Source organism: Herpailurus yagouaroundi, unplaced genomic scaffold (assembly GCF_014898765.1).
Source record: "Herpailurus yagouaroundi ecotype Mexico unplaced genomic scaffold, PumYag 193, whole genome shotgun sequence".
Lineage (NCBI taxonomy): Eukaryota > Metazoa > Chordata > Mammalia > Carnivora > Felidae > Herpailurus > Herpailurus yagouaroundi.
The window spans coordinates 4,231,131-4,256,198 of record NW_024412424.1 but is presented as its reverse complement, the minus strand read 5'-3'; the positions used below and the strand labels follow the sequence as shown (position 1 = coordinate 4,256,198).

At 46.4% G+C, this 25,068-nt stretch overlaps 1 protein-coding gene across 8 annotated transcripts in view; it reads right to left on the bottom strand.

Annotated features, from left to right (window-relative positions):
* LARS2 (leucyl-tRNA synthetase 2, mitochondrial) overlaps positions 1–25,068 on the bottom strand; it is a 170,790-nt gene that overhangs the window by 86,628 nt on the left and 59,094 nt on the right. For all 8 annotated transcript variants that reach the window (XR_005781487.1, XR_005781488.1, XM_040445096.1 and 5 more), the window contains exons 6-7: positions 23,077–23,166; positions 7,895–8,038 (exon numbers count right to left, since the gene is read on the bottom strand). Coding sequence is in view for 6 of the 8 variants with exons in the window: in XM_040445096.1 (XP_040301030.1) it covers positions 7,895–8,038; positions 23,077–23,166 (234 nt within the window). In the remaining 2 variants the exon portion in view is untranslated. The remainder of the gene's footprint in view (positions 1–7,894; positions 8,039–23,076; positions 23,167–25,068) is intronic.

Sequence of the window (25,068 nt, the reverse complement as noted above, 5' to 3'; positions counted from 1 at the left end):
TGAGTTGATCAGTGAACTCCCCAGCCCTCCCTGGCACACCCAGGGACCCCCCCCCCCCACAATGAGGTGCTAAGAAACCTCTTTAGTCCCACGGGGTCCGGGCTAACACTTCAAGGAGGAAGGAGGTCTTTACCCCCCCCAAAAGCACCTGGCCAGGAGCACAGAAAGCCCGCTCTGGGTTTGAGGGCAATACATCATGTTCAGTTCTGCCTTCATTGTTTACAAATCAGATTTACAATTTCTTTCATTGTCAATATAATCTAAGAAGTATATTACAGCTGACCCCTGAACACGGGTTTGAACTGCACTGGTCCATACAGCACAGCACCATAAAACGTATTTTCTCTTCCCTGTGATTTTCCTTTCTTCCTGAACATTTTCTCTTCTCTGGCTTACTTTATTGTAAGACTACTGTATATAACACAGACAACATACAAAATATGTGTTCATCAACTGACTATGTTATCTGTTAGGCCTCCGGTCAACAGTAGACTATTAGTAAAGTTTTTAGGGACTCCAAAGTCACCTGTGAATTTTCAACTGCATGGGGGAGGGGTCAGGGGCGCTGACCCTCGAGCCACCTTGTCCGAGGGTCAACGGTATTATTTCTCTCGCTCTCCCTTTGCAGTCATTCCTTCTATCTTAGAAACAAAACCCAAAACACAACACAAACACAGAAGCTTCTGGCTTGCCGACCGTGCGTGCCAACCGGAAGCCTGTGTGTCTGCTTCACAAGTGCTTTGGAGACGCTGTGCAGGCAGGGGTGTCCTCAAGTCCCAGACGGGAGGGACACAGGGTGGGCGCGAGGCCCCAGGGCCAGGGTAAATGGGAGCTCACAGGGTACTGGGCTAATGGAGAGCACATACAGATGTGACCGGCCGCTGGCGGGGGGCCTTCTCGGGGTGAACACGGAGGCCCTGGGTTTAGGAGGAAGTCCAATTGCCAGTGTCACCCCGGCACGATCCAGAAACACCGTGGCTTCGCGAATCTGAGCCAGGGCCCTGCGCTGCACAGACTCTGGTGAACCCTTCCAAGCACAAGTTCCCTCCAAGGCCTGCACAGAACCAACCAGCCACCCCACCCCCCGGAAGTCTCACTGTCACCCCTGGCTGTGGCTGTGGTGGGGACACAAGTCTCCTGATCCACTCCAGACAGCATGAGGCTTGCCCGGGGACCGCTGGGGAACTGTCAGCCTCTAGTCGTCTGCCTTCCTTTTGCCTCTGTTCCCCCACCTGCCCCGAGCCCTGCCCACCACCATCCCCAGAAGTACTTCTGAGGGACGCAGGGGGTGGCTTTCCCCGTAAGAAGGCCGACGATCGGAGTGCGGACGGGACAGCATGGAAGGTGGGGACTTGAGTTCACCTTACAGCTTAGGAGAGGGAAGATCCTGGAGAGGCGTGGAACACAGAGAACAGAGAGAAGTAAGAGGTGTTACGTAAGAAGGAGCAGATTTAACGACGAATTGGTTTTGTGAGACAGGGTGTCAGAGCCAGATCCTGGGGACGAGAGCCGAGCCTGCGGTTTCCAGAAGAGACAGCCGGGGTCTGGGGGAGCCTGCACGGCTCAGACACTGCTACCCACCACTTAGCAGCTGATAAAACATTTTTTTGAGGTGGACGCATAAGGCCACGCTCAGGCCTGGCTGACCACAGAGGAGCACGGTGGGATGACCCAATAATAGCTTGAAAGCCACGGGGCTCTTCAGAGAAAACCCTGGCGGTATATAAACCCCAGCATCATCGTTGAGTGTGGCCCCGGCTGGTGTCCTCTCAGCTTTTTATCCCAACGGCCTTGCAGAGAAGCTGACGGCTCATTAGATCTTTCTCACTTGTTCCTCCTGGTTCCCGGAAACTTCGCCTCTGCGGCCGGCCTCTAATCTGCGTCTACACCCGTGCCGTGAAGGCCCAGGCCGCACATACAGGAGGCGGCCCTGGTGCCGAGGGTCCCTCTCGGGGGCAGGGAGCGGGGTGCGGCCCAGATGCCAAACCCCACCGACCAGCCCCTTTGCAGAGCTCCCGGGGCAGAGCAGCACGGGGGTGACTTGGCTGGTGTCACGGAGAGGCATCTTCTGGCGTCACCTGTGGGCCAGCCTCTTCTCTGGGGCTGACGGCGGATCTGAGGGCAGAAAGCCAGGCACCAGGCCCGGTTTCCGGAAGACAGCCAAGTGCTTTCACAAGCATCTCAAGGCCTCAGGACTGGAACAAGGGTGCCCAGGGGTCCCCATTCCAGAGGGCAGGGGACCCTTAAGCACCCAGGGGCACGTGCTGGAGACTGGAGCTTTGCACCTCGGCTCCTCTCTGGGGCGGTCTTTCTGCTCGGGTCTGCTCCCCGCTCCCCGCAAAGTTCCTGTTGTAAACCCCACCCCCCCTTCCTTCACCCCCTTGCCTCTCCGACCCCATATTTTTACTCTCTGCAGGCTCAAACGCAAGCAGTGCGTTCTGGCAAAGGCACCTCCACCTTTACCCGCAAGCTCACAGGTGAAATCGGGAGAGGAGGGGCGGGGCACAAGGGGGCAGGGAGGTGGGGCCAGTCCCTCCCACTTCCCCTGATTTCATGACGGCTCATCGGCTCATCTTGCTCAGCCGCCTCTCGCCAGCAGAAATTCTACTTGGAAATACTTGTGAGACGTGAAGTTTCCTGCCCGTCGGGAAGGCGATCAAACGTTCCCCAACAGACATTTTGCACTTCCCACTCTCCCTCACCACACAGGGCCAACGTGGGGCTCCTCCTCCTGGCCCCGATGTGCTCTCCTGCGTCAGCACAGTGATCCCAGGGAGCCGTGCCGGCTCAGTCTCAGACTGTCTCCCACACTGGCCTCCACGCCCCCTGCTAGCACCTAGCCCAGGTCTGGCCAGGCGCTCAGTAACATCGGGGGAAAGAACAAATGAATTCACGCTCCCTGAGAAGTGGGACAGACTGCCGGTTAAGAGCCCAAGCACCCGAGTTTGAATCCCAGGGCCATTACTTATTACCAGTGAGAGCCTCAGTTTCTACGTCAGTAAAATGGGGATAACAGGCACACCGACGCTTAAAGGAACAATGTGAGGGATAAGTAAGATGGGGAGGGTAAAAGCCTGAGCACCGATCAGATCGGGGGCAAAAGCAGGTAGGAAACGGGAGGGGGCACACAGACTTGCTTCATATTCTAGCAGCTGCCAGGTATCGCCTGGAAATGTGGGAAATATACCCACCAGTGTGATGTGGTGGTTGACTAAGCACCATCAGGGCATGATTATGTCCAAAGAGGAACCTATGAACAGTGCCCCAGCGGCCGCGGGCCTGCGGGAGGCAGCGTCTGGGGGCTACAGGAGGCAGCCGCAGAAATCAAAACCACAAATCTATTAGACAAGTTCCAGTGGGAAGCCGGCTCGCGATTTGTCTCGCCTCCCAATTGTCACCCTGCTGGCAGGAACTGAGGCGATCGCTCCATCAGACCCCGAATCCCTTTTGCGTTCTGCGCGGAGGCCTGCAATCCTCCCTCCTCCCCCTGCTCTCCCCTCGCGGTGCTGCCCACGAGATGCCGCCCACACAGCTCTGCCCAGACTAACTCATGTGCCTTGGGTACTCCTTCTGCCAGTTTTCTCAACATTTCACGAAGCAAACAGTCCTAGCAAGACCGGGTAGGGACAAGGGGAGGAGGGGAGAAAACTCCAATAACATCACAGAACAGCCTTAATAAAGGACCTCGGCATTTCGGGGTTCCCAGTGATTTGCGCATCAGGCATTGTTTTCCAATCCGGAAGTTACATGAATGAGAGGAGGGCCCCTTCACAGCCACGCTCCCATGCAGACCGCCAGCCGTTCGGCACAGAGGCAGCCCCCGGCACAGCAAAACCAGTCACACACACAAAATTCTAAAGAAGACAACGTCAGGCACAGCTCACTGACCATCCCAGCACCCGCTGGCCATCCCCTTCCGTCAGGCAGCTTGACCAAAGAAGCTAAAAAGACTGAAGCTGCTTTCCTTAGCTTCCGTTGAAGCTGGGGAGTAGCCACATGACATAACTGGGGCTAAAAGAACCTCAGTGGGATTTTGTTGGGGGAGTTGTGGGAAAGTTCTTGCTTTCCAGGTAACAGAAACAGTCACACTGCCCCCCTTCTGCTTCTCTCTGTCTTGCATGGAAATGTGATATCTGGAGCTGCAGCAGCCATCTTGCCACCAAGAGGTGATAAGGCAGGAAGGAAAAGGCTGAGAGAGCCCCCAAGATGCCAACTCAGAGCCCTATCCTGGTTCAGTCCCAGCACCTTGGGCCTTTTTATATGGGAAAAATCAACTCCCATCAGTTTAAGACACCCATAGCTCAGGTTTTCAGTTACTTGCAGCTAAAAGCATTACCAGTTGATCTGAGACCTCATCCTTAATCTATATAGCATGATCTCCTTACTGATTCAACGCTATTTCTATCATACCAGGTTTTAAGGTAGATGTCTTATCACTTGATCCTTAAAGTTTCTTTCTTTCTTTCTTTTTTTTTTTTTAAGTTTATTTTTGAGAGAGAGAGCACACTGTTAGTGCAGAGACTGATGCAGGACTCGAACCCACGAACCGTGAGGTCATGACCTGAGCCAAAATCAAGAGTCGGATGCTTAACTGACTGAGCCACCCAGATGCCCCTCATCTTTGAAGTTTCAAACCCACTTATCCGAGCACCTATTATTACTTGTACATCTCCACTCAACAGTCTCAGGGCCACTCCGACTCAAAGGGTCAGGACTACGTCTCTTCCAGACTCCCTACCGCAGTCAGTAGCTCAGTCATCTGCTTTGTGTCCAGGTCAGGGTCCTTCCTAATGACACCATCTCCTACACACTGTCATCCAATAGGTAATGAAGTGCTGCAAATTTCACCATCTGAGTATTTTTCTAACCTACCTATCTCCCCACACTACTCCCACCCATAGCCTAAGTCATACACACCTGGACTATTGTCACAGCCTCTTAGCAGGCCTGCCTGCATCCACACTGCCCTTTCCACAGTGAATTTATAAAAACCACACATTTGACCGTGTCATTCCCTTTCTTAGAGTCCTTCCACGGTTTCCCATGGCCTCCATGATAAAGTCCAAACTCCTTAAGACCTAAAAGGACACGCCTGATCTGGCCCCTAACCCTCTCCAGCTTCTCCAGCCCTAGTTAGTCTTTCCTCCTGGCTCTCTGTTCCAGTAATACTGTTGTTCTTCCAGCTTCTCAACGTCATCAGATACATTTCTACTTTGGGGCCACCACGCATGATGTTCCCTTTGAAAGAGCTCCCCTCCAGCTTTATGGCTTTGCTTTAACCCTTACTCATCCCTCTGGAGCCCAAACAGTGACTTTCTGTTTCAGATAATTATGCTTTTCTGTTCTAGATTTCCAGTTCTTTTTTTTTTTTTTTTTAAATAGTTTCCATTTCTCTTCTGAGATTCACCATCTGTTCCCTCATTATGACCACCTTTTCCTTTAAGTCCCAGACCATTTATGTAACAGAGGTCTCTGGCTTTCTCTCATAATTCCAACATCTGGGTCATCTCTGAATCTATTTCTACTGGGCTGTCCCCTCTCCCCTCCCCTTTTTCTTTCTTGATTGTGAGCCACAGTTTCCTGATTCTTTGCAGGGCTAGTACTTTTTTTTTTTTTTTTTAATTATTATTATATGTTGGACACACAAGTACAAAACCAACCATGTAGGGAGTCGAGATCATATGGTCTCCTCTAAAGGTGTTGAGTTTTGTTCTGAGAGTTCCTTTTGAAACTGTCAGGCTTCCTTCTATTTTTTATTAAGTTGAGTCTATTCTGATTTTGTCTTTGGTTCTAGGGGGTCATCCCTACTTCTCACATATGGCCTTTTGGGGCTCTCAACTCCATACTGCTGGCTGGGCCATAACCCCAAGATCTCTGAGCACCGTGCAGTCTGCTCGTGTCTCTGGTCTCCTCTCAATCTTGTTATAACCATTTTCTATTAGGCCTTATAGAGTCCTGCTTTGTGCACATGCAGCCCTCAGCAGAGGCCCTGCGGTGAACACAGATTTCTGCTCCCCCGCACCACTCTCACGCCACACCCTGGTCTCCCGATTTTCAGGGAAAACGAAGTGCTGACCTCCAAAGACAGCTTTTTCAATAAACCTGTGCAGGAGTTCAGCGAGAACCAGGTGAATCACCATGGTAACTAACAATTTCCGCTGAACAGTTGAAAACTCACAGCTGATGAGTTCAAGAATAATGTCCCTCAGTGAGATTATAACATTTTCAACTGGAGGCAATGGTCAAAAAAAAAAAAAAAAAAAAAAAAAAAGAGCTAATTAGATGGCCTTCCCACAATGCCTAGTGCAGAGTCAGCTTGGGGTGACCTGGCTTCCCTCCCAGTAACACAGTGGAGTAGACAGGGGCTCCCACGGCCTGGGATGTTATACAAAGCAAGGTCCTCAGCTTTTTCTGTCTCTCAATATTCCTGTGTGCTTAAAAGGAGCAAGGCACTGTGTTAACAAGTTCTAATGGGTAGTTTTCCAAATCCATATGCTATTCTCTGCTACCTTCCGGATTAATTATAATGGGAAAACTGCCTCATTTGAGACATGTCTTTTGAGTGAGAAAACTGGAGGTCACATATCCATATGGCACTGGTATTGTGAGTTGGTGTGCTGAAGTTCTAATTCAGCCAAGTTTTGCAGCGATCGGGGGTTATTTTTAACTTTGTGCTTTCTTTGCATATAAGAAGTACAGTATTGGGGCGGGGAGTGCCTGGATGGTTCAGTCGGTTAAGCATCCGACGCTTGATTTCAGCTCAGGTCACGATCTCGGTTCGTGGGACTGAGCTCTGCGTCGGGCTCTGTGCTGACAGCACGGAGCCCGCTTGGGATTCTCTCTCTCCCTCTCTCTGTCTGCCCCTCCCCTCCTCAAAACAAATCAACTTAAAAAAAAAAGGAAGTACAGTATTGGATCTGACCCAAAGTCCATTTCAGCCCACTATCCTGTCTCCGACAGAGCACCTCACGGGCTGCTACGGATGGAAAGAACTATCCGTCTTGTGATGCCTTTAACTTTTTAAATCCTGTTTACGTCCAGTCTTAAGCTGAAAAATATGGAGATGATCTAACTGCCACGGGAAACGTCCCTGATATGCTCTAGTCACTTGTCTCTGGAGTTTCCGGGAGCGATCCCTCAATCCCATATCCTGAAACTTGGTAACCTTGGAGGGGATCTTGCACGGAGTGGTTCTGGCTTACCCAGAACGGGTTCTTCTGCTCAGGCTAGTGGTGATTTAATAAGCAGTCTCCCCCTTTCAATGGCTGGCTTTGCCTTGAATCCCCGACCGCATGAAAAGCCAAAAGGCACTTTAGAGACCACTTGGTCCCACCGTCTCCTTCTCATGATGAGAATAACAGAGCCTCCCGACTCACACCAGTTTATACTGTTAATCAGGGACACAGGAGTTAAAATCGGAGCTTTGGCTCCTGGCTTAGTTAATTTTCACTCTGGCTTTGCTTCCTGGAGACCATCTCTTCATGCCTTTTAGACTGTCTTCTCTGGACCCTCTGAAATGTCATTCTATCTGGAGGTTTTTTTACTAGTACTATACCAATGAAGATGCCTTTTTTTTTTTCCTTTCTCGCTTTACAATTGCAAATAAAGTCATACGTTTTTTGGCCTGTATGGCAACACAACGATTGAGTGTTGAAAGGTCAGCAAATAACAGCCAACGATGACCTCCAGGGGCCATTGTGGAAGTACCCCTAAAACACTCAAATCCATCACCGTCTAAATGAGCGGTCCTGAGTCTCATGTGCCACACCTGTGGCTCTAAGAGCCCTTGCCAGAGTTCATCCTCAACAGCGAGTCTCTGTAATACCCAGAAGACGTTGGCATTGCCTCCCAACACATGCGGCACTAACTGGGGCACCTCCAGGCTGACACTCACCTTTGCATAAGCAGTTGTCTTAATAAACCACTGTCGGAGGTACTTCTGTTCCACCTTTGCTCCAGAACGCCACGAACAGCCATGCTCATCCACCTGCTCGTTGGCAAGCACCGTTTGATCCACTGGGTCCCAGTTGACCAAGGCCTGTTATAACCCATAAAACAAAATGGTAAAATCTGGTGAGCATCCTGAAGAGGGTCACTTTCAGCTTCTTACATGTGAGAAGATCCGTAAGTGCGGTATCTCTGTATCTCTGCTCTGAGGCTTGAGGGCATCTCCTTGGAGTACTGCTCGGCAAGGAAACCCCTAGCAACCTGTAACAAGGAAGAGCACCTCTATGCTTTCATCTTGGAACAGGCTCCGGAGCCTGGGAGTTGAGACGGCAGAAGAGTAGGGAGAGCCTAAGCGTGTCTCATCCCTCGGATGCAGCTAGATGGTTAGCGAATCGTTCTGACCACCCGAGAATCAATCAGAGGTCTGAGAGAACAAAAACTGCCAGTCTGCAGGTAAAAAAGCGACCACCTTGTGGAAGGTCCGGCGTATGGAGAGTTGATCTGGGGGAGACAAAGCTACAAGTGTGGCAGCACGGAGGAAGCCTGGTTACGGAGGCTACCGCAAAGTATTTTAAGCAGCAGAACCCAAAATTTTAACTTTCAGAAGTCCGTTACAGTGGGGGAAGTGCCTGGCTTAAAGGCGCTCGGGTGGCAAAGCGGGAGGAATGCTAGGAGTGACAGCAAGGTCTGAGGGTCCCCTGGTCACAAGAGGGATGGGTGGCACCAACATGCCATGCTGCTTCTAGGCACAGGAGTGGGGAACTGAGGCTGTTTAGGGTAGTAAGCAGGGGTTCTGGCTTTCTGCTGTTTTGACGTAAGCTGAACTGCTGCGCGGTCCTGCGGCCGCTTTCCTCACGCAACGTGGCAAAAGCGTGGTGAGAGCCTCTCTCAGAGGCACAGAGCCCCACATGGGGCTCTGCGCTGACAGCACAGAGCCTGCTTACATCCTCTGTTTCCCTCTCTCTCTCTCTGCCCCTCCCCTGCTCTCTCTCTCTCTCTCTCTCTCAAAAATAAACATTAAAAAAAATAACAAATAGGGGCGCCTGGGTGGCGCAGTCGGTTAAGCGTCCGACTTCAGCCAGGTCACGATCTCGCGGTCCGTGAGTTCGAGCCCCGCGTCAGGCTCTGGGCTGATGGCTCGGAGCCTGGAGCCTGTTTCCGATTCTGTGTCTCCCTCTCTCTCTGCCCCTCCCCCGTTCATGCTCTGTCTCTCTCTGTCCCAAAAATAAATAAACGTTGAAAAAAAAAAAATTAAAAAAAAAAAATAACAAACATAAAGAATTGATAATAATAGCAGAGGGATTTAACATCCCACTTACAGCATGGACAGATCATCTAAGCGGAAAATCAATAAGGAAACAATGGCTTTGAATGACACGCTGAACCAAATGGACTTAGATATATTCAGAGCATTTCATCCTGAAGCAGCAGAATAAACATTCTTTTTTTCTAAATGCTTATTTATTTATTTTCAGGGGGGAGGGGCAGAAAGAGAGAGAGGAAGAGAATCCCAAGCAGGCTCCGCACTGTTAGCCACAGAGCTCAATGCAGGGCTCGATCCCATAGATGGTAAGATCATGACCTGAGCCAAAATCAAGAGTTGGGCACTCAGCTGACTGAGCCACCCAGGCACCCCGTGAAAACACGTTCTTTTTGAGCACACATGGAACATTCTCCAGAATAGACCACATACTGGGTCACAAATTAACCCTCAACAGGTACAAAAAAGATCAAGATTATACCATGCATGTTTTCAGATCATATTGCTCTGAAACTTGAAGTCAACCACAAGAAAAAATTTGAAAAGTTCTCAAATACATGGAAGTTAAAGAACATCCTACTGGGGCGCCTGGGTGGCGCAGTCGGTTAAGCGTCCGACTTCAGCCAGGTCACGATCTCACGGTCCGGGAGTTCGAGCCCCGCGTCGGGCTCTGGGCTGGTGGCTCGGAGCCTGGAGCCTGTTTCCGATTCTGTGTCTCCCTCTCTCTCTGCCCCTCGCCCGTTCATGCTCTGTCTCTCTCTGTCCCAAAAATAAATAAACGTTGGAAAAAAAAATTTTTTTTTTTAAAAAAAGAACATCCTACTAAAGAATAAATGGGTTAACCAAGAAATTAAAGAAGAAATAAAAAAATACATGGAAGCAAATGAAAATGAAAACACGACAGTCCAAACCCTTTGGGATGCAGCAAAGGCAGTCCTAAGAGGGAAGTATATTGCAATTCAGGTACATCTCAAGAAGTAAGAAAGGTCCCAAATACCTAACCTTATACCTAAAGGAGCTAGAAAAGGAACAAATAAAGCAAATAAAGCCTAAAGCCAGGAGAAGGGAAATAATAGAGATTAGAGCAGAAACAAATGATACTGAAACAACAACAACAACAACAACAACAACAACAAAAAACAGTAGAACAGATCAATGAAACTAAGAGCTGGTTCTTTGAATTAACAAATTGATGAACCTCTAGTCAGACTTCTCGAAAAGAGAAAGGACCCAAATAGATAAAATCATGAATGAAAGAGGAGACATCACAACCAACACCACAGAAATACAAACAACTGTAAGAGAATACTATGAAAAGTTATATGCCAACAAACTGGGCAATCTGGAAGAAACAGACAAATTACTAGAAAGTCACAAACTACCACAACTGAAACAGGAAGAAATAAAAAATTTGAACAGACCCATAACCATCAAAGAAACTGAATCAGTAATCACAAATCTCCCAACAAACAAGAGACCTGGGCCAGATGGCTTCCCAGGGGAATTCTACCAGACATTTAAAGAAGAGTTAATACCTATTTTTCTCAAATAGAAGGAAAACTACCAAACTCATTCTACAAAGCCTTGATTCCAAAACCAAAGACCCCACAAAAAAAGAGAATTACAGGTCAATATCCCAGAGGAATACGGTTGTAAAAATTCTCAATAAAATACTACCAAATCGAATTCAACAGTACATTAAAAGAATTATTCACCATGATCAAGTGGGATTTATTCCTGGGCTGTAGGGCTTATTCAATATTCACAAATCAATCAACATGATACACCACATTAATAAAACAAAAGACAAGAACCATACGATCCCATCAATAGATGCAGAAAGAGCATTTGACAAAATACAGCATCCATTCTTTCTTTTTTTAATGTTTTTAATGTTTACTTATTTTTGAGAGACAGAGATAGAGCATGAGCGGGAGGGTGGGGCAGAGAGAGAGGGAGACACAGAATCCAAAGCGGGCTCTAGGCTCTGAGTTGTCAGCACAGAGTCCAACGTGGGGCTTGAACCCACGAACTATGAGATCATAACCTGAGCCAAAGTCAGATGCTTAACCAACTGAGCCACCCAGGTGCCCCATACAACATCCATTCTCAATTAAAACCTCAACAAAGTAGGGATAGATGGAACACACCTCAACATGATAAAGGCCATATAAGAAAGACCCACAGCTAATATCATCCTCAATGGGGAAAAACTGAGAGCGTTTCCCCTACAGTTAGGACCGGGACCAAGGATGTCCACTCTCCCCATTACTATTTAACATAGTACTGAAAATCTTAACCTCAGCAATCAGACAACAAAAAGAAATAAAAGGCATCCAAATCGGAAAAGAAGAAGTCAAACTCTCACTATTTGCAGACAACATGATACTCTGTGTAGAAAACCCAGAGGACTCCACCAAAACACTGCTAGAACTAATACACGAATTCAGCAAAGTTGCAGGATATAAAATCAATGTGCAGAAATCGGTTGCATTTCTATATACCAATAACGAAGCAGCAGAAAAAGAAATCAAGGAATCAATCCCATTTGCAATTGCACCAAAAACGGTAAGATACCTAGGAATAAACCTAACCGAAGAAGCAAAAGATATGTACTCTGAAAACTATGAACTCTGAAAACTATGAAAGATATGTACTCTGAAAACCCTTATGAAAGAAATTAAAGAGGATACAAAGAAATGGAAAAGCATTCCATGCTCATGGATTAGAAGAACAAGCATTGTTAAAATTATTACTACCCAAAGCAATCTACATATTTAATGCAATCCCTATCAAAATACCACCAGACTTTTTCACAGAGCTAGAACAAACAATCCTAAAATTTGTATGGAACCACAAAAGACCCTGAATAGCCAAAGCAATCCTGAAAAAGAAAAACAAAACTGGAGGCATCATGATTCCAGATTCCAAGCTATACTACAAAGTTGCAGTCATAAAGACAGTATGGTACTGGCATAAAAACAGACACACAGATCAATGGGACAGAAGAGAAAACCCAGAAATGGACCCACAACTATATGGCCAACTAATCTCTGACAAAGCAGAAAAGACTATCCAATGGAAAAAAAGACAGTCTCTTCAACAAATGGTGTTGGAAAAACTGGACAGCGACATACAGAAGAATGAAACTGGGCCACTTTCTTACACCATACGCAAAAATAAACTCAAAATGGATGACAGACTTAAATGTGAGACAGGAAACCATCAAAATCCTAGAGGAAAAAGCAGGCAAACACCTCTTTGACCTCAGCCACAGCAACTTCTTACTAGACACGTTGCGGAAGGCAATGGAAACAAAAGCCAACGTGAACTATTGGGACTTCATTAAGATAAAAAACTTCTGCACAGCAAAGGAAACAATCAACAAAACTAAAAGGCCGCCTACGGGATGGGAGAAGATATTTGCGAACAACATGACACAGGGTGAGTATCCAAAATCTATGAAGAACTTATCAAACTCAACACACAAAAAACAAATAACCCAGTTTAAGAAATGGGCAGAAGACATGAATAGACACTTTGCCAAACAAAGAAGACATCCAGATGGCCAACAGACACATGAAAAGATGCTCAACATCACTCACCATCAGGGAAATACAAATCGAAACCACAGTGAGATGCCACCTCACATTTATCAGAATAGCCAAAATTAACAACACAGGAAACAACAGGTGTTGGTGAGGATGAGGAGAAAAGGGAACCCTCCTGCACTATTGGTGGGAATGCAAACTGGTGCAGCCACTCTGGAGAACAGTATGGAGGTTCCTCAAGAAACTGAAAATAGAACTAGCCTATGACCCAGCAGTTGCACTATTAGGTGTTTACCCAAAGGATACAAAAATAAGGATACAAAATGGTACATGCACCCCAATATTTATAGCAGCATTGTCAACAATAGCCAAACTATGGAGAGAGCCCAAATGTCCATCAACTGATGAATGGATCAAGAAGATGGGGTATATAATAATGTGGTATATAATGGAATATTATCCAGCTATCAAAAAAGAATGAAATTCTGCCACCTGCAATGATGTAGATGAAGCTAGAATGTCTTATGCTAAGTGAAATAAGTCAGTCACAGAAATACAAATACCGTATGATTTCACTCGTGCAGAATTTAAGAAACAAAACAGATGAATATATGGGAAGGGAAAAGGAAGAGGAAAGAGGGAAACAAACCACAAGAGACTCTTAACAACAGAGAACAGGGCTGATGATGAGGGTTGATGGAAGAAGGTGGGTGGGAGACGGGCTAGACGGGTGATGGGTATTAAGGAGGATACTTGTGATGGGCACTGGGTGTCGTATGTAAGTGATGAATCACGGAATTCTACTCCTGAAACCAATACTGCACTGTATGTTAACTAAAATTGAAATTTAAAACCAGTATCCTTTTTATTATTTCATTATTTTTTAATGTTTATTTTTGAGAGAGAAAGAGACTGTGAGTGGGGGAGGGGCAGAGAGAGAGAGGGAGACACAGAATCCGGAGCAGGCTCCAGGCTCTGAGCTGTCAGCACAGGACCTAACGTGGGGCTCGAACCCACGAACCGTGAGATCATGACCTGAGCCAAAGTCAGACGCTTAACCGACTGAGCCACCCGGGTGCCCCCCAAAATATATCTTTAAAAAAAAAAAACAAACAAACAGGTTTGGGAGGAAGCCTGTGAGTATCTGTCTAATCAAGTTTGGTATCTTCTTGTGCCAAAAGATGAACCTATGTGATTGGAAATTTTAATAAACACAGGAAAAGAAAAAAACATGGTACCTGGAACTTTGTAGAATCAGGTTGTTTTAGGGGAAACAAATATATTTATTTGAATAGAAATAGCTAACATTTACTGACTGATTGCCATATGCTAGATGCTGTGCTTAAGGGCCAAACTAAGGTTGCTCTTCCAATCCTGCACAACCACATTTGGAGGTAAGAATATGATCTTTATTATTTTTACTTGCAGCAAGAATTACTATCAAATGCCACTCACTGGGCGAGAGACCTTTGTGGTGTTAGTAGAAAACCTGCCCCTCATGCAGCACACTATCTACACTTGTGAGTTCATAGACCAGCCAGTGGAGGTAAGAATATTATTCCCCCCAGACTGCAGAGGAGGAAATTGAGGAACAGAGAGATTAAATAACTTGCCTGAGGTCACGCAGTCAGTGACAGAGAAAGGGCAGGAACTCAGGTCTCTCAAAACTGTAAAACTTTTTTGCAACTTTTAAAAACTCCTGTTTACGTTCAAGTAGAACATACAGAGAGCAGTGTGGACAAATCTGAAGTGTACAACTCAACAAATTGTTATCATCACTCATTATCAAGATAAAGAACATTCCCAGCATCCCAGAAAATTCCGTGGTGCCTTCTCCCAAGTCAGTATCTGCCCCCGAAAGGTAACAATATTCCAAGATCTATATGCCCATACACGTGTCTGGCTCACTCTGAACCTGCAGTCTTAGCCACTATGAGGCTTCTCTCCAGACTTCTAATTAGTTCCTATCGTCATTTACAATAAATCCCTCTGCCGTCAAAGTTCACTCCTTTATGACATTAAGGTAAATCATAATACAAAGAAGGCAATGAATATGGGGAGATGTGTCTGGGCACTGAAATACCCTGACTTGATACACATTGTTTTCAAAAAACTTTTTATTTTTAATTTTTTAAATGTTTATTTATCTTTGAGAGAGAGAGAGAGAGAGAGAAAATGAGTGGGGGAAGGGCAGAGAGAGAAGGAGACAGAGAATCCAAAGCAGGCTCCAGGCTCTGAGCTGTCAGCACAGAGCTGGACGCAGGGCTCGAACTCAGGAACCGTGAGATCATGACCTGAGCCGAAGTCAGCCGCTTAACCGACTGGGCCACCCGGGGGGGGGGCCCTCAAAAATTTCTGAGAGAAATAAAATTTTACTAAGCAATTCTAAGACGAGATGATGCTGAGCATTGTCCATTTCCCCCTCCAAATCCTCTTTCCACCGTGGTCTGCACCCCAGAAAGTTGACCTCTGCAGCGGCATTAACTTGGACCCTTGCCCTCCAGCTGTGCTCAACCAGTGGGAGGTGCCCCTGGGGGACTTCGCAGCCAGGCCTCCTCTAATGGTACCAAAGGCCACACCCTCTATCACAGAGGCCTCTGCTACTGTTCTTCCAGTCCTAGTATCGGCCCCCTCAGCCTGGGGTGGCAAAGGCTTCCCTCTGGTGCGAATGTCAGGTGTTTGATCACCCCTTGCTGGTTTCCCTAAACTCTACACAAAAACAGTCTTTTTTATTACATCTTCTTCAATAACTGCTTTCCGGTGTATTCCCTATTTCCCACCACGACCGTGACTGATCCAGAGATATGTCTAAAAATTAGGAGTGGAGGACAGACTAACCCATCTGTGGGCTGTGCTTTGACAACTGAAACGTAGGGCGTCCAGTTGAAAAGCTTAATAAGCCTGCAAGGCCTGGAGGCGGGATGGGAAAGATCTGTACGGAATGATTTGTCCCTCTCATTTCAGGGTCCGGAAAAATCTTGAATCCATAAATATAGAAAGACAAAATAGAGGACAAAAGTGCCTTAGACCTAAAAACTTTAGGCTGATAAAGTAAGGATGAGTATTATAGCTATTATTTCCTGTATTAGGGGCTAGAGAGAAGGGTACCACTTAAAATAAAAGACAAAAAAACAAACAAACAAAAAAAGACCAAGTATTGTTTAGGAACATAGACAAGTCTTTCATGAACCGCCCCCAACCCGCAAAAGAGGCACAGCTAAAACTGTATAGAGAACAAAGGAAAAAAGCCCGGGGCACCTGGGTGGCTCAGTCAGTTAAGCATCTGACTCTAGGTTTCTGTTCAGGTCATGATCTCATGGTTCATGAGTTCAAGCCCCGCATCGGGCTCTGTGCTGACAGTGCAGAGCCTGCTGGGGATTCTCTCTCTCTCCCTCTCTCTCTGCCCCTCCCCTGCTCCCTCTCACTCTCTCTCTCTCTCAAAATAAATAAACTTAATTTTTTTTTTTTTTTTTTTTTTACTTAAAAAACAGAAAGAAGAAAAAAAGCCCTTCATGCAGCACTTCTGCCTCCGGCCCCCAGCAAACCTCCAAGGGGACAGGAGAAGCAAACAGTACCACAGACTGCAAAAACAAACAGGACTTTATTTTCTTATCAACATTTCCCACATGGCCTGGCATCTCTCAGGCTCTAGGTTACAAAAGGCAACGAGGGAGATGTGCTCCTAAGAGGCTTACACATTATCGTAAAACCCCGGCGTTGAATGAAAGACAAATACAGGCAAAACGCAAAACCAATTTCCCCCCAGTGAAAGTCTTGGGGGGAGAGCAGAAGCACCAAAGGAAATAAGATCTGAAATCGAAGAGGCATCGGCTGGGAGAACCCATTCGCATTTCTTCCCAGGACCACAAGCCAGCCCACCCACAGACCTGCAGGGCTCAGGCTCGGCCTTTCCACAGGTGGTCGACCCAGGGGTGGGCCACATGCAGGGCCCCCGGGGTCCTGGATGTGCAGAACGTGCAGCCTCGTGAAGCCACCAGGAACTACTTCCCAAATCCCTTTTATCGGGTCTCCGTTCTTTTTTTATTTTTCTTTTTTAATTTTTAAAAATCTTTATTTATTTTTGAGAGAGAGACAGAGTGCAAGCAGGGGAGGAACAGAGAAGGAGACACAGAATCCGAAGCAGGCTCCAGACTCTGAGCTGTCGGCACAGAGCCTGATGCGGGGATCGAACCCACAAACCGCGAGATCACGGCCTGAGCTGAGGTCGGAGGCGTCAACCACTGAGCCACCCAGGGGCCCTAGTGTTTATTTATTTTTGAGAGAGAGAAGGAGAGAGAGAGAGTGTGAGCAGGGGCGGGGGACGGGCAGAGAGAGAGAGAGGGAGAGACACAGAGCTCCAAGTGGGCCCCAGGCTCCGTGCTGTCCAGCACAGAGCCCGACGCGGGGCTCGGAATCGTGAACCGTGAGATCGTGACCTGGGCCGAAGTTAAGACGCTTAGCTGACTGAGCCACCCGGATGCCCCTTGGGTCTCCACTCTTAGAAGCTGTCTCTCTCATACAGCTTCCCTTGAAACCAGGATCTTCTCTTATCCGGCATTCCTGATTTTCACATCTTGAACATTTACTTGATGGACATCCGGGTTTGTAAGCAAGCACAGTCCGCTTACAAACAAGCAAGCACAATTACTAGTGTTTCTGGACAACCTCCTTGACTACAGTCATTTCCTTCCCTTTTCCGGTTGGCCCTTCTGCTTGCTATCACCCCCTAAAAGTCAACTCTGTGTTCCTTTATAGTTAACTGGCCTTATTTGTAAAATACAGCCTGTACTTGTACTTTGAAATCAACCTTAAATCAATAAGTAATTAAATCAATACATGAAATCCTTAACACATCTGCAAACATGCTGAACTCTAACAGATCTTGCTCGCTGCTTCCCTCACGTAAATGATCTCGCAATGTCACAGAAGGGACCGTCCCAGATCAGAGAATTTCCCCAGTTGATCAAGGGTTAAATACCAGAATTCCTATTTTTTTGTTCGTTGGTTTGTTTGAGTGATCTGTGGGAAGCTTTCAGAATGTCTTGTAGAAATGCACAACGTGGGGCACCTGGGTGGCTCAGGTCACGATCTGGCGGTTTCATGAGTTTGAGCCCCGCGTCGGGCTCTGCGTTGGCAGTGTAGAGCCTGCTTGGGATTCTCTCTCTCTCTCTCTCTCTCTCTCTCTCTCTCTCTCTCTGTTCCTCCCCAACCTGTGCTGTCTCTGTCTCTCTCAAAATAAACAAACTTAAAGACAATTTCTTTAAAATGCATACCGCGACCCAATCATAAACATCAATCGGCCATGTTCACAAGGATCGATTCTGGGCAATAACAGTGGGTGTCCCATCATTTTTGCCTCCTCCCACCTCCCCTTCTTGGCCCCTGGGTTCTCAGAGGTGTGGGCAACGACGGGCTCCGTGGGAGATTCTTGGGGCACTTTCTCCTCGAATTCTCATGTATCACGTCTCCTCTCTATGGCACGGCAGCTGCGTGATACCTGCCGCCCCAATGTGCCTCCTGTTCCAAACCTCCTGCTTTCTAATCTCCTCCTTCCCTTTACTAGGATGCTCCTTCCCTTTGCCCCTCCTGGGTCTTACCCTTCACACAGGGTGCCAGTCCCTTCTAGATCACATCCTCCATTAGCACCCTTCCGTCTCCTGACCCACACATCACTCCTCGGGCGCTTGGCCACTCTCCACCATTCCCCTTGCTTCTTTCTCCTCGGGCTCTGCTTTTATACTACCCAAAAACCTTTCCTGAGTGTGCTCTCAGGCAGCTTCAGGCTCCAGAAGGATGTTTTAGGGTATTGATTTTCTAAGGTCCATTAGCTTTTTTCCTGACAAAACGATGTGTAATTAAGGAACGCCACCTAGATCGCATGAAAAGGTTGAACTCTCAAAATCCATCTCGCTCCATTCCATCCAGGAGGGGCCTGGGCTTGGACAGAGTCCGGAGAGGACGGTTTCTAAGGCTACCGGTTATTTACCGTCACCACCTTCCAAAGCCACGAGGGGGCAGAGCGGGACAGGCTGCCTGTTGGTACAGTGTTTCCTTCAGTAGCTCCCCCACCACGAGGCCACACGGCAAACCCAGCGCAGGTGGGTGCCATCAGCACTGTCACCAGCCGCCTCCGAAATCACGGAGGAGGCCAAAGACAAACCCACAGATTAGGTGGCCTCCATAATTCCCCAGAATGCCCAAGCATAATACAGCACCCTCCCCGCTAACTGCATCCACCACATTTTTTTTTTTTTTTTTTTTTAAACCAGAGAGGTGAAACTCACGTTCTGCCAAGCGGAGGTCTTTATATTCCTATTTTTGGCTGGAAATATTTTTGTTTGGCAAGAGCAAGAAGAGATTCCTTTTGCAAAGGAAATGAGCATTTTGATGGATGGGGTGAGTCAAGAACAAAAGACTGCAACACTCCAGTTATGTTTAGTAATGCTCTGCTGAAACGCTTTCCCTAAATCTAAGTTCATTTGTGCAGCTTCTAAGCAGAACTGTCTTTAAGGGTTAAGGCTATTTCCTATTTCAAAAAAAGTTACAACAATGCCATCAGAGGAAAGGTATTAATATGCGGGTTGTTTTTGGCTAAATATGCTTTACAGAGTATGCTATGTGCAGGCTTTCTAAAGTCAATTAGCTTTCTGATGTTAATTTCAAAAGCTTGTATTTTGAAATAAACCCTAGGAATGGAACGCCAACGGACACCAAGATGTCTTAGGTGTTAAAGCCAATTTGAAAATAGCTTTCCAATAAAAGGAGACCCATGGAATAATACCCTGGATTGGGGCTAACACTGATCTTCAAACAATACAGCAAGTGTGCGTTTTTTGTATTCTATTTATGATTTTTTCTTAAGATCATGACAATTTAGTGGACACACAAAAAATCAATACACCAAAAGCCTTTCAGTCCACAACCAGCAACAAAACCACTATCTTTCTAAAATAAATAAACATTAACAACTTTTCTTAAGTCTTTACTTTAAAAGAAATTAAATTGACCCAGGAGAGTCCACAGTGGTTGAACATCAGGATGGCCCAGTAGCACAAAATTCTCAGTCAATGCATCCCAAATGTTAATGGGGACTCAACACTTTCTCCGAAAAAGTACAATCTATTCAACAACATAGTATTTTAAAATAATCAACATTTTAATATTCTTAACTTAAAGATGAGAGCCGGGGTAGGGGCTGCCTCCTTTGTACAATGGTTCTCCAAGTGTGACCTCTGGGGGTCCCTGTGGCCCTTTGCCAGGGATCTGCAGATCAAAACTCTTTTCGTTACAATAATAAGACCCTGTTTGCCTTTCTCCTTGTGTTCACATCTGCAACACTGGTGCAAGCGTGATGGTGGCTGAGACCTTCGGCCCTCAGCATGAATCAAGGTGGTGGCACCAGACTCTGCCAGCAGTCACTGGATCCTTCCCTACTGTGCACTCAGCAGAAAGGGGGGAAAGTCGGTTTCACTAACACTGTGCTTGACAAAGCCATAAAACGTATTCACATTCTTTTTGTTTTTAATTTTTAAATGTTTATTTTTGAGATGGAGACAGAGCATGAGCAGGGGAGCGGCAGAGAGAGAGGGAGACGCAGAATCCGAAGCAGACTCCCGGCTCTGAGCTGTCAGCACAGAGCCCAACGCGGGGCTCGAACTCATGAACTGTGAGATCATGACCCGAGCCGAAGTCGGACGCCCAACCGCCTGAGCCACCCAGGTGCCCCCCTGTATTCACATTCTTACATTTTAACACTTGAACACACGTCCTCTTGGTATTTTCTGCGACGCAATGGGACGCAGGCATAAGAAGTGCGGCCACACAAAGTGACAGTTGTCTCGGGGAAAAAGCACAGCCACAACTGTCTGAGTGGTGAACAGGAAGGAGTAGCCAGTTTTTTCAATAACTTGTGTTTCCATGTGAAAGAATGACTAACGATAAACTATGGTTATTGACACGTAGGAGTCTGACAAACGTTTTCTCAAAATTAAACAAAGCAAGCCTGTTGCTCCAGGAAAACCACGGATGGTTTCTGCTGCCAATGATACAATCTGAACTATGAAGTGAAAACCAGAATTTTAGAAAACTTGTATCCGGCCACCATGAACTTCACAGCTTCCTACCACTTAAAAACTCTTCTGATGATATTCCCGGGGGTGAAATATGTCAACATTTGGAAGATCTACGTCACTCACTACACCTACCGGTGTTTTCCAAGTGACCAATGTGTGATGTTACAAGAGTATGTGTGGGTAAAAAAATAAAATCCACCCAGCGTGCAGGACAGACGGATGCATCATAATGGAAGAGGACAAAAGTTCACTGATGTTTCAGATTTAACACCGCAACTCACCTTTAAGAAACCAATGCTTGTTGAGTTTGGGCGGAGTATCAAAAAAGAACATTCGTAATGATCTTAAACGGGTATTAAAATATTCCCCCGCTTTGAGCAGCTTCCACGCAGTTAGTTCTTCTGGTGTTTACCATCGTAACTTTAATAAAACTACACTTCGGTTTTGACAGATTATCTTTAGACGGTTCTATTGACCCATGAAACAAGATACTCCGCATGGTCATTCGGCCCTCCTCCCACCCCCAACGCCTCTTCTCATTCTTGGGTCTTTGCTACCTTGACCTTTCATAGCTACCTTTCTAACTATAAGAAAATAGACGTACAGCTCTAGTTCCTGATCTATGCCTCCTTGTTATGAACCATAAAGGGACCACCTCACGCTGGCTTCTACTTCTCTTCCCCAGTTTCACCTCCTGATTTTCGTCAGCCATACGATGTTGATGTCGAGGTTTACGGCATTTTGGTTTTATTCTGAACTTCACCACGAGGCTTCTGCGTTGGTCTCCCTACCGACCCTAAAAACTGTTCAACTTCAAACAGAATACTTACGTAAGTTCTGTTCACCGCAAGACCCAGCTGTGTGATGTGACCGCAGAAAAGCAAATGTGATTCTATGTCATGAAATCCCTCTGGTCAGAGGAGAAGGACTCAAGCGTAAAGGGACAATGGATTTTCTACTTGTTACTCCTGAATTGGCTAGACCGGTGCAGCTGGTAGGTCATTCTGTTTTGATGGAAATGTTCCGTGTCTGTGCTGTCCAATACTAGCTTACTAGCGCATGAACGTGGCTGGTGACTGAGGACCGTTATTAATATTATTCCATCTGAATTACTTTAAGTATCAACAACCACACGCTGCTAGCAACTACTATACTGGAGAGTACAGCACCCAGCCACACTATGGCAGCGTTTCCCTCTCTCTCACCATCTGAGGCTTATCCACCATTACTGAGCCCCTGCAGTAAAAGCCCCTCCGTTTCTTGGGAGACCACGATGTACAGGCACTATGATAGCTGTTCTTTAAACAGAACCTCTGGGGGCGCCTGGGTGGCTCAGTGGGTTAGGCGTCCGACTTCGGCTCAGGTCACGATCTCGCGGTCCGTGAGTTCGAGCCCCGCATCGGGCTCTGGGCTGATGGCTCAGAGCCTGGAGCCTGCTTCCGATTCTGTGTCTCCCTCTCTCTCTGCCCCTCCCCCGTTCATGCTCTGTCTCTCTCTGTCTCAAAAATAAATAAACGTTAAAAAAATTTTTTAAAAATTTAAAAAAATCAACAGCACCTCTGATCTTCCCAAGGCCATGTGAGGGAGATGCTATCACCCCTTTTAGCAGATGACAAACCACAATTCCTGGAGTGAGGTCGCCCAGCCGGCACTCCTAGCTGAGCTAAGAGTAGAGAAACTTCCGCTCTTCCTATGCTCCCTGCATGATATCATTATCGGCACCAGATACTCTGTGGTAGAATTAAGAAGCCCCAGCCCCGTTCTGGAGGCACCATGCTAAGCCAGGCAGTAGTTACTCTCTGGGTCTGCTAAAAATGATTCCATGAACTTGAGGCAGTGCTCATTTTCATTGCTCCTGTGCAAACAGGGTCTGTATGTTAATTAACAACGATGTGCTCTAGTAAGACTGAGGAGATAAAAAAATTCTTTAATGCAGGTAACTTTGGATGCCTGGGTGGCTCAGTCGTTAAGCACTGACTTCGGCTCAGGTCACGACCTCATAATTCGTGAGTTCGAGTCCCACGTCGGGTAGAGCACAAGCCCCACTTTGGGTAAAACACAAGCCCTGTTTCTCTCTCTTTCTCTCTCTCTCTCTCTGTCCCTCCTGGGATTCTCTCTCTCTGTCCCTCCTTACTCACTTATGCTCTCTTTTTCACAATAAATAAATAATAAAATTAAAATTAATTAAAATAAAATAAAATAAAATAAAATAAAATAAAATAAAATGCAGCTATCTTTAACTTACCTCCTTTTGATAGGCCAGTCCAGCCTCATAGAGTTTAATAAAGAGGTACTGAGTCCACTTGTAGTAATCTGGCAAACATGTAGTTATTTCCTGCCAAAGAGGAGGAAAAATCAGTCACAGGCCATTGTAAACATTCCCCCTCACATCAGTATCAACAGATGCATTGGCCTCGCGATTCAATTTTGAAAAGCGATCACACCGCAAAAATATTCACCAACTTACATATTTTCTACCAATTCATAAAGTGAGGGAAGAAGCAATTCATTCTGGAAAGAAAGGAGTTGCTGAAACGCCACCCCTACCTTTCCCAGGGTCAGTTTAATGAAAAGAAACTGAAAGTTTTCTGCACACCTCTCCCCCCCCCATCCATGCAAGTAACAGATGAGTTACATTGTATGAAATTGGGTATCACCATTTTTGTCAGCACGTATTTTGGGAATCGTGATGCTAATTCGTGAACATAGTTCATTTTAAAAGCAATCACAGAATTCAAGACGAATATCTGCCTGCTTCAGTAGGACGCTCATTTGAAAACAAATCTTGTGTTTCTACGTATAACTGGGACCTGGAAGCTCCTTCAGACTCATTTATATTCCGTGACTCAGGCTGTTGCCTGGTTTAGGAAGACCCATTAAAATCATTATTAGAAATTAAACTTAGTGAGAAATCACCTGGCTTGTATTTCCAAGCCTAAATCCAAGGTTCCAAAAATCTGTTTTCTGCCCTGAGAACACATTTGCTACAGAATCTTTAAAAATAAGTTACTGATTAACCAAGCCCTACGTTGATAAATTCAAGTAAGCTTAAAACCCTTACACTATACCACATTGTTTCTTTTCTAGTGCTCTTGAACTTCAAGAAAATAGCTAACATAGAAATGAATGCAGGGTAGGGCCAAATCGTTCCATTTGGGATGGACTACTGAAACAAGGCATACTTCTATCAAAAGTGCATATAACTCCATCTTTCTTTGAATGAATGAATGAATGAATGAAGAGAGAGTTGAAAACTCAGGATGGGAGGGCCAGTGTGACAGGAACCTGGCAAGGTGTCAGCTAATCTCCCGGGACCCCCAATGGGCTATTTTTTCTCATGTAAGATTCCTGGGTCCTTTTATGTGCTAAAATAGCACAGTAAACTCTGAGAAAACAAGGAATTCAACTCTGATCACTCTTCCACTCCCAGTTGCAAGGCAGGTAGTGAATAACCCACTGGTGTAACGGCTTTGCTCACACTAGAGCTGTCCCCTGGTGGGCTGGCCCCATGCCATGCCAAGGCTGTGACCCACACAATACAGTCCCGAGGCCCTAGGACACCAGGTCTGCAGGGACATCATGCACAAAGCACTCTGCCAACTCCAGAATGGGACCGGCACACTATGGGAGGGCTTGTTCCCCCAAACCTCCAAATTCATCTGATATTTTATTATCTTTTGTCCACCCCGCCACCTGCCCACCCCAGACCTTGCAGGCGTGGCACACACAACCCATTTTCCTCAGTTTTCCAGACAAGCCACCTAAGAACTCCCATTTCCTAACAAAACCCAGGGCAGGAGCAATGTTCTAGTACGTTTCATTTTGCTCAGGTTGAGGCATCCCCAAAGCACTGTTGAATGAAAAATAAACTACACAGACGCCAAGAACGCTTGCGTGCTGAATCAAATTTGTATCCCTCATGTAGGTTTCACAAATTAAATTCAAATCACAATGGTCCACAAGATGAACTGGGGCAGGGGGCGGGTGGGGGGTGGGGGAACTGGGTAAAAATATTCCCAGACCTTGTTATTGTGAACGTCTTTTAAAATTCTTATCCATTAGTTTAAGGAAAGACATAAAGCAAATGTGACCAAGATAATGGCAACTGTTACACTGAGGGAAACAGAGTTCTCTTTTCTCTATTAATTAATTAATTAGGGGAGAGTGGAAGCAAGGGAGGGGCTGAAAGAGGGGGACAGAAGATCCGAACCCGGCTCTGGGCTGACAGCAGTGAGCC